Source organism: Typopeltis vanoorti, chromosome 3 (genome assembly GCF_054136105.1).
Source record: "Typopeltis vanoorti isolate ZY-2024b chromosome 3, IOZ_Tvanoo_1.0, whole genome shotgun sequence".
In the NCBI taxonomy this organism is placed as follows: Eukaryota; Metazoa; Arthropoda; class Arachnida; order Uropygi; family Thelyphonidae; genus Typopeltis; species Typopeltis vanoorti.
Window position 1 is genome coordinate 4,045,283 of NC_143551.1, and position 12,855 is coordinate 4,058,137.

Below are 12,855 nucleotides of genomic sequence, written 5' to 3' on the forward strand. Positions count from 1 at the left end.
CACCGACATTCGAAAGTTGGGAACAAAGAGCAAGGAGCATATTTAAGGGGCTGAAAGGGAAAAGAAAGGTGACTAGGAGCAGTTACTATAACAACTACTGCCTCCAGAACTGCTGGCATTTTGGTTCCCAACATGTATCCCACTGTGTAGCTGACCACGATTCCCACAAAAGGTTTGATGTCAGGTCAACAGATAAGCCAAGTGGAGCAAGAGTAATAGAGTACAGAAATATCTGAAACAAGAATGCATCCTGTATAACGGCAAAGATTCAAGATATCCCAACAGAGTCTTTGTTCATGGAAGAGGACTGTGCATTTACAGAAAAGACTGAGTAAACAAGTGATGTTGCTGTTGTTTTCTTCAGAAAATAGATAAGTAATAATTGTACGTAAGTGTTACAAAAGGTCAGTAGTAAAGTTTTGTATAATATCAGGGTAGAGCAAGTGTATATGTTATACCAGTGTAAGGAAAAATCCTGAAGAAAGTTATGTAAGAGGGAATAGTTATTCGATAGTTATTGTAAGTATGTATTTTATAATGCTAAGTAGAGTGAATGTTGAGTGAATGCAAAATGTATATATTTGAATAATATAATATTTTGCTGAAGTTATATGTTGAGAAAATCAGTTACTTCCTACTATGTTGTAACCTCAACTGTTTAATTAGAATAAAATGTTTGTTAAAATGGGTGGCACAGACCATCCATGATGAGTTCCCGAGTGCCAGTAACACCATGGTGAACACTAATACTGTATGAAAAGAACTCCATTTACTGAGTTTCCATAGATGAGCAGTGGCACACAAGCCGAACATCAAAACAATGAACAAGGCGGCTCATCTGGCCTGGTGCAAAGAGCGTGTGAACTGGACAACTGACCAGTGGAAAATGGAGTGATGAATAAGGTTCACCTGTTTCCAGTCTGATGGCAGGGTGTGGAGGCAGCCTGGTGAACGTGTGTTACCACAGTGTGTTGTACCCACAGTAAAGTTTGGTAGTGGAGGAGTAATGGTGTGGGGTGCATTCAGCTGGTTTGGAGTGGGACCACTGGTCGTTTTCGTGGTTCCATGAAGTACAAGGTACTTCATGGAACCTCAGTACCTTGATATTCTAGATAATCAGGTGCTGCCTACAATGTAGAGTTTTTATGGAATGGATCCATGTTACTATCAAGACGACAATGCCCCATGCCACAAAGTTGCAGCTGTTATGGAATGATATGAAGAGATGGGTGTTAAAGAACTGCTCTGCCCTGCGCAGAGCCCTGATCTCAACTCCATCGAACACCTGTGGGACAAATTGGAGTTGCGCTTGAGGTCCAGAGCAGCACATCCTCAATCTGTTTGCTGAACTCAGTGCTGTTTTAATGGAGGAATGGAGACAAATATTATATCATGGTTTTACAAAGAGGAATAATAACCTCCCGATCAATATTTGTCAGTTGTGTTCTTCAACATCCAAGTAATCCTTTGAGCTATTTCATCAACTATTACAATATGCTTTCTGAACGTCAAGTCTGCCCAACATTATTCACCCTAATTTCTAGCCTCATCAATTTCCAGTAATCTAATGCTATGAATCATTCTAGAGGATGACTAATCACCTTTGTTGATATTTGGTCTCCTGCAGTTTTTGTGTTATCAGCAAATAAAATATTACCCCTGCTAAATTATTACCTGCATCATCATTATATAATTAAACAATAGTAACCCTAGTAATGAGCCATCCTCATTTTCACAGATTCCTCCAACCTCTCCTGCAATCCTTACCAGCTTTCATTCTCCATTTGCTCAAAGTTATGCAATAGTTTACTGTGTAGTATTATGATGTAGCCATTTCAGTTATCTACTTCTGCTGTCAGCATTATAAAATGCTAACCACCACTCCTGAGATGCTGATTAGTAATGTGCTACTTCTCTCCTGAAGCCATCTTTATATAATGGAACTATCTTACTCTCTCACTTCCTTGGACGTTGCCAGAGCTAAGATTTATATTAAACAATTTCATAGCACACAGAGCGATGTGCCATGCAATCTTGCTGCTGTAATGATGATATTTTTCAATAAGCAACAAATGACACGATAACCACAGTAATTAACTTAAATGAAAGTACAGATATTTCGTACTGAAAATAACAGTACATCATTAGTGTAGCAACAAGCAAATCAAAGAATGGGAATATAAGATACATACAACAATCGGTTTGCCAATTAAAATGGTTACTGTGAGCTAGAAATTAATATATTAATAAATAATATTAGAACTATTTTTGATGTTTACATAAAATGAGAATTTCTCAAACATTTGAGAGAGAGAGACAATTGTTCTGATTCAAGTTGGCTCAATGCAAAAGGGTTTCGCAACTTTCTTTAAAAAGCATTCAAATTTAAAACTGCTTCTATGGAGAGGATGAGCTTCATCCCACCAGATACTGTGCTTAGTGTCAATACTATGCTGTGTCAGACCAGACTTTTCAGGTTTAATGTATTTAATGTAATGCTGATATTAATTTTTTTCCCCTACAGAATGGCCCCTCTGCCCAAAGTAATATGTCAAATTACATTCACAAGGAATCTGGTAAACACCAGCTAATGACAGAGGTGACAGTTTGTCTTTTGCAGACGGTAACACATAAGAAATTTTGTTGATAGGAAAATGTGGGAATAAGGTGATACTTTTTCTCAAAATTCTACTAACAGGTTTAGAGACACCAGAAATATCAGAGATTGGAACCCTGTCATCTGTTGAAGTATCCTTAGGTTGGAACACAAGAGTCAATTATCTGTTGGATTTGATGAGGATTGTAACCATTTAATTCCATTAAAGTTTTGATAGTGAAAAGATCTTCTTGTAAGGCTTGAGGGAGAGGAGCATACAGTTATGTGTTGTATTAATCAAAGAATTGATAACACCAGTTTTTTTTTTGAGAGGTGAGATAAGCAGACTTTTGATGAATGTATCTGCCAGTAAAGGTAGGTTTTCAATAAACACTGATTGACAAAGTACTGAAGGCTGTGCGAGTAAGAAAGATGTTGAAGAATGGTAAACTTGAATTGAATGTGTGCATGAAGGCTACTGATCCATTGTAGGAAAGTGATAAATTAAAGATGCCAGGAAATTATATTCTTGGTTTAATCCTTTATCCAAATGTAAGAAAACAAAGTTTGCACGTGAAGTAGCTTCGAGACTGGGCAACTCGTATATAGAGGTCAATGACTTCACATCACTTGTCCCAGTATCCCATAATGCAAAGCACATATCCTTACAGACATGTATAATGCTATGCATTATGGAAAGAGTCACTACCCACACTGGTTTTTCTGGTATCTTTGCTTGCACTTGGATAAAGGATTAAACAAAGGATATAATTTCTTGGCATCTTTAGTTTATAGTATAACCAGGTGGAAAAACTTTCAACAGGAAAGAGATAAGTTCATTTTCAGAATGAGGCCAAATAGTAAAACATTTGTTTTACTATTTGTTTCATCAACATAATGAAACAAAAGGGAGGGTTGGAAATGAATGGATGAGAACAAGGTATCTTCCAGATGTTCAAAATATAGTTTGCCAAAGGTGGAGAGAGAGAGAGAGGGGGGAGGGGAGTTACCATAGCAGTGACTTCAATGTCTATAGATCTTGAAAGTTTATTTTTCACTAGGTTAGACTATGATAAATTTAGTTTAATCCTTTATCCCAGTGAGAGCAAACAAAGTTTGCGCCTGAAAATATCTTCAGGACTGAATGTAGTGTTGTACTACTTACCCAGGTAAGTAGTACAACACTACATTCAGTCCTGAAGATATTTTCAGGCGCAAACTTTGTTTGCTCTCACTGGGATAAAGGATTAAACTAAATTTGTCTATAGATCTTGTTTTTCCAGCTGAAATATCCTGATTGCATAACCAATTCAAAAATCTTCATATCAGGAAGGAAATCATCATATAGTAAACTAATAGTGCCAGATAACAGAATGTTATTAAAAAAAGAAACAATGTCAAAGCTGACTAACAAATCTAATTCTTGTATTTGAATATTCTTGATTTTTTTTTCATGCAAATATGTGGAAATCTTGATGAATGAGCTGAACTGTCCAATGTGGACAGTTAAAAAATGTGAAAAAAATCCAGCAATCCTACAGGTGCAAGAATCAATACAATTCACAATGGGTTTTATTGGGAAACCTTCTTTATCAATTTTTGGGAGACCATAAAAATGACGAGTTCTTCCAAAATGGGTGCATAACTTATCCAAAGTATTTTGATCCCAGCTAACAACATCATCAAGGAGCTTATTTAATTGCTTAATTTGTGTTTTCGTAAGGTTAAAACTAATTTCTTGGCGAGGTATCCATTTAAAAGGCAGAGTATCTTCTCTCATAGTCGGCTTTATCTATTACCACTACAGCCTTTCCTTTATCCACTTTCAAAATAGATATATGGTTCTTTTGTCTTTATGAAAACAGCACACGGATTTCAGTACCCGATAAATTACATGGAGGTAATTTGCTTTTAAAGAGTAAAGCAGCAACTTCAAAGCATAATTTATTATGCATCTTCAGTTGAAAGTCCCTTGAAATATCTTCTTTGATTAAACTTAATTGCTGTGGCTAGAGTAATTTGTTGTTTATAGTTATGCCACAGGTATATGTGAAGATTAGCCTTATTATCCTTCATGGACAAGAATTTGTTAATTTAACAGGCGAGTTAGGAAAATTATCAGTTTTACAAGGTAAGCTTCATGCTCGGATTGCCTTTCTCAAAAAATGTCATGATAAGAAAGTTATTCCTATGTTTGCTAGATTTAGAGAGAGAGAGCAATCGAGATACTTGGTGAAACATCTGGAAAGATTAGAGAACAGAAGGAGGGTTGGTGGTGGAATAATAATATACAAGAAGTGACGGCTAAGAGGAAGGCAAAACAGAAGTGGGATGAGTCAAGAGTGGAAGAGGACAGAGAGAGAAAGCAAGAAGCCAAGAGAGTTGCACAGGCAAAGGCCATGACATATCAAGATCTTCATGATCAATCAGAAACAAAGGAAGGACAGATAAAAATTTATCGATTGGCAAAATGTAGAAATAAGGCATCAAAGGATATCGTGAGGCAAATCAAAGACGCTGGAGGAAAAGTATTAAGGAGGAATGTGGATATAAGAAACAGATGAAGAATACACTTTGAAGGGCTTTTTAATGAGGAAAATGTGAGGACTCACAGAGAAGGTGGGCAGCCTTGTGAGGGAATGGTATATAACATCAGCAGAGTGGAAGTGAAGGAGGCCATAAAGAGGAAGAAGAATGGAAAATCGGTGGGCCTTGACAGGATCCTAGTGGAGGAATGGAAGGCACTGGGGGGAGGGGTGGTTCACCTGCTGTGGGACCTATACATAAAAGTTTGTCAATAGGAAAATATACTCGAGGAGTGGAGGGAACGTACTCTTGTCCCTATCTACGCAGGTAAAGAGGATGCACAAGACCGAAAGAATTATAGAGGAATAAAGGTGATGTCCCACACAATGAAAATCCCAGAAATGGGTCTTGATGGAAGACTGAGGCAAGAGGTGGAGATTGCAAAGGAGCAATGGAAAGGAGCTTCATGCCTGGTCAATTGATGACAGATGGAATCTTTAGGTTACAGCAGATGATGGAAAAGTTTCGAGAGAAACAACAGGAGCTACATCTGGTGTTTATTGATCTGGAGAATAGAGTACCAAGGCAAGTCTGGAGGTGTCTGAGGGAGAAGGTACAAGAGAAATATGTCAGGTTGGTGCAGGAGATGTACAAAAATGTGAGGACAAGAGTTCAGACCTGCCTGAGAGAGAGACAGTTTTCAAGTGACAGCTGGTTTGCATTAAGGGTCAGCATTAAGTCCGTTCCTGTTTAATATTGTGATGGAGATGGTGTAGGTGAGAGAAGATGTGCCTTGGACAATGTTGTATGCAGATGACATCATGCTGTGTGCAGAAAATCAGAGAAGAAGTTGCAGCTAAACTGGAAAGATGGAGGAAAGTACTGAGCAGAAATAAGATGAGGCTGAGCAGAAGTAAGACAGCGTATAAGTGTTGCAAAGTAGATGGCAGCCAACAGACAGATCTGGAAGGAAATGTCATCAGAAAGGTTAGAGACTTCCGATACTTAGATTCAACAGGGAAAGAGGATGGAGAGGCTGAGAAGGAAGTGGGATGCAGGATACAAGCTGGATGGAGAAACTGGAGAGAGAGAGAGAGAGAGAGAGAGAGATGGCTGGAGTGCTTTGCATCAGAGAGTGCCGATCAATCTAAAAGGCAAAATCTACAGGACAGTAGTGAGACCAACTATGACATATGCTATGGAAACTGAGGAAAGATTACACCATGTAGTCTCGTGTACTGTGACATACTGTGTTTTGTGCTCTGAAGATGCTGGTTATAACACCAGTGAAATATCAGCAATAAGTCAATAAATAATTATTTACTTATCTTTCTGTGTTCTGATATCTTACCGTCAAAATTACTCAACATGTACGACGAACACATAAGCCTTTCTATACGTTAGAGTTAATCTCAGGTGGTATGGTCACTTAAACAGAATGGGAGAGGAAAGATTAGCAAAACAAGCATTCTCTCCCAGATTGGCAGGAAAAAGACCTAGAGGAAGACCAAGATTCAGGTGTATTGATTAGACAGAAGTATAAGATCTGATAATGTTGGAGTCTAGACAGATAACAGATTGATTTAGAGGAAAATTGTTGATAGGAAGTTAATAATGATGTAAGTTTTTTGTGTAGTTCTATCATAATATCCTGTAAATCCCTTGACAGTACATTTCAGGAATTTGATGATGAACATTTCTGATCACCCGTTGTCTGATGCTGAGACCAGTGTTTTGGTTAAAGGCTATGATTTTGCTGTGCTACCTAAATCCATTCCATATCTTGATTTTTTGCATAACATCAAATGCAATCTGTAGAGACTTTCAACCAAAGATGCTAATAAACTATGCTTTGAAGTTGCTGCTTTACTCTTTAAAAGTAAATTGCTTATATTAAGACAAAAGAATCATATATCTATAACCATACATCTAAAGCAGTGTTTCTTAACGTGGGGGCGTATGTCCCACAGGAGGCAATTTGAATATTTTGGGGGACAATTAGAAAATATGTTGCATTCATCACCTCATATACTGATATACTCAACTATCAGTGTTAAGGTGGGGCATGTTCCAAAAAACGTTGGGAAACACTGATCTAAAGTATATATATACACCATATATCTGAAGGTGTAGTTTTAATGGATAAGGCCAACTATGGGAGGAAGATAGATTAAAGCAGTCTATCAGGAAATTAGTTATAAACCTAAACTATGTTTCTCAGATCTAAACTCCTCATTGACTTCTATTTTTGTTGGTTAAAGTTTTTCAGTTATCATTAGTAATATTCTACCTCTTGGCCTATTCCCTCATCCTCAATGAAAATACAGTACCACTTGAATTCTATCCCTCATTTTTGTCAACCAGGTCTCACTGATGCCAATGATTTTTGGACAAGTTGAGCAGACTAATGCCAAAAACCTTTCTTAATTTCTGATGCTTCTTTTAGCATTCATATACATGCATTTTAACATCCCCTTTAAACCCACTATTAGCCTTGTTGCATGATGTAATTACCAACCCATTCAGATTAGAAATCTTGTGTAGAGGCTTAAGTGCTGTGAGGACATCATGTTGGAGGCTTAATGGATTTTTTACAACACTCAAAAAGAATTAAAATAGAATTTAATACTTCCTATATTTCGTCCTAGTCACTAGGACATCTACGGGGATTACAAAAACAATTAATGTAACATATACACAAATAACAAACAATACTAAGCCCAACCACGTGGGTGACACTAAAGTCCTATCTAGGTAGAGCGCCCTCTAAGGGCAGTAGTAGGTGGCCTGGAATGTAAGGTGGGAACTCTGGTGATGAGTGTTTCCCAAATCTTCGGAAACTTAATGCAACCGTATTTATTGAGATTTGGTTGGTTTTTGAGAGCTGCTGCTGCTTCTAAGAAAAGTCTCTCTTTCTTGAATTTGCTGTGGTGGAGCATGGTGGTTTTCTTCCATGATACCCTGTGGGTGGTGTCCAAAACATGGTCAGCCAAGCCTGAATGGCCATAGTTATGTTTGAAGATGTAAGACTTGTGTTCCTCTAGCCGGATGGATGCTGATCTGCCTGTCTGTCCAAAGTACGCCAGCTTACAGGAACAGGGTACTTTGTAAACTCCAGGCAGAGAGAGAGGAGGGAGCTGATCTTTCGTAGAACGGATAAGGGTAGCAAGTTTGCGGTGGGGCTTATATGCTGTGTGTAGGTTGTACTGTTTTAGTATCTTGGCTATTTTTTCGGATGTGCCACGGATGTAGGGTATGATGATGGCATTTTTAAAATCCTGTTGACGAGAAGGATGGGGAATGGGGGAGGAGTTGATTATTTTTTTGATACGGTGATCGCTGTAGCCATTGGAGAGGAAAGTGCTGTGTATGTGGTTAAGCTCAGTAGTGAGGGCAGTTCCACTGGAACAAAGATTGTGGGCTCTCTTGGTAAGAGTTTTAATAATGCCATATTGTTGAGAGGGGTGGTGGTGGTGGGAGAGTTTGTGAATGTATCTGCCTGTGTGTGTGTGTGGGTTTTCTGTATACGGTGAAGGTAAGTGTATCATTAGGCAAGCGTGTGACTAAGGTGTCTAGGAAGGGTAAACAATTGTTCTTTTCCTTTTCCATAGTGAACTGGATTCTTGGATGTAGACTATTGAGATGACTGAGGAAGGAGTCTAATGTGTCTGGGCCATGAGGCCAAATAGAGAACACATCATCTACATATCTTAGCCAGATAGAAGGTTTGAGTGGGGCTGAGTCTATGGCTCATTTTTCAAAATCTTCCATATACAAATTGGCAGGGGGGGGTGAGAGGGGGGGAACCCATGGCAAAAAACTCGACCCACTTTAAAGCCCTCACAGAAAATTTAACCTTGAATAAGACAGACATATTGGTAAGCTTTGATATCTCCTCTTTGTTTACCAATATTCCCTTAATTGACACCTTATCTCTCTTAGAAAACGTTTTTCCCTCTGACATCTTAGATCTCTTTTCCTTTGCCATTAACTCTGGGTATTTCTCTTGGAACAAAAAAATCTACAAGCAGATAGAGGGAACTGCCATGGGTTCCCCCCTCTCACCCCCCCTTGCCAATTTCTATATGGAAGATTTTGAAAAACGAGCCATAGACTCAGCCCCACTCAAACCTTCTATCTGGCTAAGATATGTAGATGATGTGTTCTCTATTTGGCCTCATGGCCCAGACACATTAGACTCCTTCCTCAGTCATCTCAATAGTCTACATCCAAGAATCCAGTTCACTATGGAAAAGGAAAAGTACAATTGTTTACCCTTCCTAGACACCTTAGTCACACGCTTGCCTAATGATACACTTACCTTCACCGTATACAGAAAACCCACACACACACACAGGCAGATACATTCACAAACTCTCCCACCACCACCACCCCTCTCAACAATATGGCATTATTAAAACTCTTACCAAGAGAGCCCACAATCTTTGTTCCAGTGGAACTGCCCTCACTACTGAGCTTAACCACATACACAGCACTTTCCTCTCCAATGGCTACAGCGATCACCGTATCAAAAAAATAATCAACTCCTCCCCCATTCCCCATCCTTCTCGTCAACAGGATTTTAAAAATGCCATCATCATACCCTACATCCGTGGCACATCCGAAAAAATAGCCAAGATACTAAAACAGTACAACCTACACACAGCATATAAGCCCCACCGCAAACTTGCTACCCTTATCCGTTCTACGAAAGATCAGCTCCCTCCTCTCTCTCTGCCTGGAGTTTACAAAGTACCCTGTTCCTGTAAGCTGGCGTACTTTGGACAGACAGGCAGATCAGCATCCATCCGGCTAGAGGAACACAAGTCTTACATCTTCAAACATAACTATGGCCATTCAGGCTTGGCTGACCATGTTTTGGACACCACCCACAGGGTATCATGGAAGAAAACCACCATGCTCCACCACAGCAAATTCAAGAAAGAGAGACTTTTCTTAGAAGCAGCAGCAGCTCTCAAAAACCAACCAAATCTCAATAAATACGGTTGCATTAAGTTTCCGAAGATTTGGGAAACACTCATCACCAGAGTTCCCACCTTACATTCCAGGCCACCTACTACTGCCCTTAGAGGGCGCTCTACCTAGATAGGACTTTAGTGTCACCCACGTGGTTGGGCTTAGTATTGTTTGTTATTTGTGTATATGTTACATTAATTGTTTTTGTAATCCCCATAGATGTCCTAGTGACTAGGACGAAATATAGGAAGTATTAAATTCTATTTTAATTCTTTTTGAGTGTTGTAAAAAATCCATTAAGCCTCCAACATGAAGATTAGAAATCTGTGAAAATGCATTCAGCATTGCATTATCATTTTTGTAGGTCACACTCACTTTCCCCAGGGGTGGTTGGTCCCACACTTGACTACATTTTCACTAATACCTCGTGATTTTGCACTTCCAACTTCTCACTGAACAACACTTTCTTCAAACTAGATGTTTGGAGAAATTAACTAAAACCATTTAATTAGAGGCCATCAAACATATACCATTCCTTCTGCACAACCTTTTCATTGACTCATTAGTAATCACTGCTTTTCTCAATTCAGTCCTATCATATTATCGCTGCAGATTCTTCCAGCAACTCTATCATATCTTCTCTTAATGCATATTTCTCATCTTGCAAACCATTTGTGCCTGTCAATAACTAATTGTTTCACTTCCCTCTGCAAACTAACAACTTCACTAATATCCTTGATCTTTGCATCTGGAAAACATGCTATTATCACATTCTCATTAAGTATATACATTAATGACAGTTCTTATCATAGCTCTATACGATATCCCTTTTGCACTCCAAGTTTCTCACTCTTTCATACCTTTCCTGTTCACTTTTCTTTCATTCTCTCCTGCTGTGCCACACACCAAACATTTCTCGAGTAGCTTGAGCTCATGTTTTCTCCTGTGAAGGACTCTGCATAAGTGAGCTATTTCTCCTCTCACTGCCACCTGATCACACACATTACCTTCAAGTACTTCTTTCAGACTATGATACTTTATACACCATTACTTACTTCTTCAACTACATTCTCTTATTTTGTTATTTATTTTCACAATCACCTCACATTATTAACATAGTGGAGACAATGTGTTGGAAATGTTTTCAACATACCCTCTTCCCACTTTCATACCATAAGTCAATCACTCTTAGCAATGAGTAACATTTAGTACACACTGCATCATAGGAAATTCCTCATATTAAACTCCCAAGTTCAGTTATTGTTCTCAAACTGATTTTTTCTTGAATATTTGTATAGCTGAGTCTACATTTCAGCTCAAAAACTGATTCGATTTTACTTCTTTTTAAAAATTACTTGCATATTTTTCTTTTTAATATGATATTTTTATCTTGCTTAAAACTAAGTTGGTTGCTGGCCTATAACAACAGTCAACTATATATTTTGTCATATGGGCCTCTTACACCTGATTGCCTCAAATTAACTGCTTTTCACATCTCTTTCTGATGACTTCACTCTTTCTGGCTGCAATTTATCTGCTATCATCACCAGTATCCCCTCCTATTCTCTTTATCCTTTATGCAAATACTATACCTCATCACATTCTATCACTGTAAGTACATCACTGTTGTTAAAGTCTCACTGATGCCTCTAACTTTTAACGATATTGCACCAATGAAGGCAAAGTTCCTTCCTCATAGAAATAGGGGATATTAAAGATCCAACCTTATTCAAAGAGAATATATGTAAAAAGAAAGTTTTGAGAATCTGACCGCAGGGCTTATGAGAATACAATCCTTAGCATCGGAGTTGCCTGTGATTATATTCATTCCTCGTATTCCTGATACTTCTGGTATCAGTGCACAAGTTGTTGTGTGCTCTGTAGTGGACTGCATTGGCTCTCCTTGCTACAAGGTAAATTGCTAAACACCTTTCTAAATTACTTGAGGCATTCATGGGAAAGCAGTCTTCATTTATCAAGAAAATTTTCATTTCAAAGCAAAGATATCAGTTTCATCATTGCCAGGTAATCTCCTTTTCAGCATAGATATTGTCTTTATTCACAAACATCACCTTAGATCTTCCTCAAGGTGGTAGATACTATCTACTTATTTGGATTGTCATTCCCTCTGGCTACTGCACATGCCAGAATAAGTTTTACTAACAAAGTGAGAGTACATCCATGGGTAGTCCTCTTTCTCTTACACTTGCTAATCATGGAATGATTTGAATAACAGATACTGAACAGCATCTTTCCTAAATCATCCTTATAGTACAGATATGTAGACCTCGTTAGTTTTCCACATTCCTTAAAAGTTAATTGGAGGTCTCCTCCTAGTTATGTAGCTTTGATCCATAAGCAACTCCAATATAATTTTTTTGACATGCACATTTAAAATACCAGGACTCTTTAGAAATACTGTGCTGAAATTTTTAATATCTTTCTGTAATTAGAAGAAAAATGTATTACCTGAAAAGACGGACCTCATTTAAAAAGTAACTACGTTCAATGGGAGATGCGTCCACTCGCAAAATTTTAACTACCACGCTGGTTTTGCTTTCGCAAGCTAAAATTCCTCTAGCTTCCCCATCCACTGCTTGTCCAAACCAGCCTGAACCTACTTCTTGAAGATACTGAAGCTGACTACGAGGAAAGTTACCTCCAGGAACATCTGCAATACAAATTGATATAAAAGTATTAACATTATTTGTGAGTTAATGAATTTTATTTCTCCTATTAGTTTCAATTATAACCTA

At 38.2% G+C, this 12,855-nt stretch overlaps 1 protein-coding gene across 3 annotated transcripts in view; it reads right to left on the reverse strand.

Annotated features, from left to right (window-relative positions):
- LOC150107872 (serine/threonine-protein kinase LMTK1-like) overlaps nt 1-12,855 on the reverse strand; it is a 304,207-nt gene that overhangs the window by 172,671 nt on the left and 118,681 nt on the right. For all 3 annotated transcript variants that reach the window (XM_090390529.1, XM_090390528.1, XM_090390527.1), the window contains exon 5: nt 12,569-12,770. In XM_090390529.1, coding sequence (XP_090246655.1) covers nt 12,569-12,770 — 202 coding nt within the window. The remainder of the gene's footprint in view (nt 1-12,568; nt 12,771-12,855) is intronic.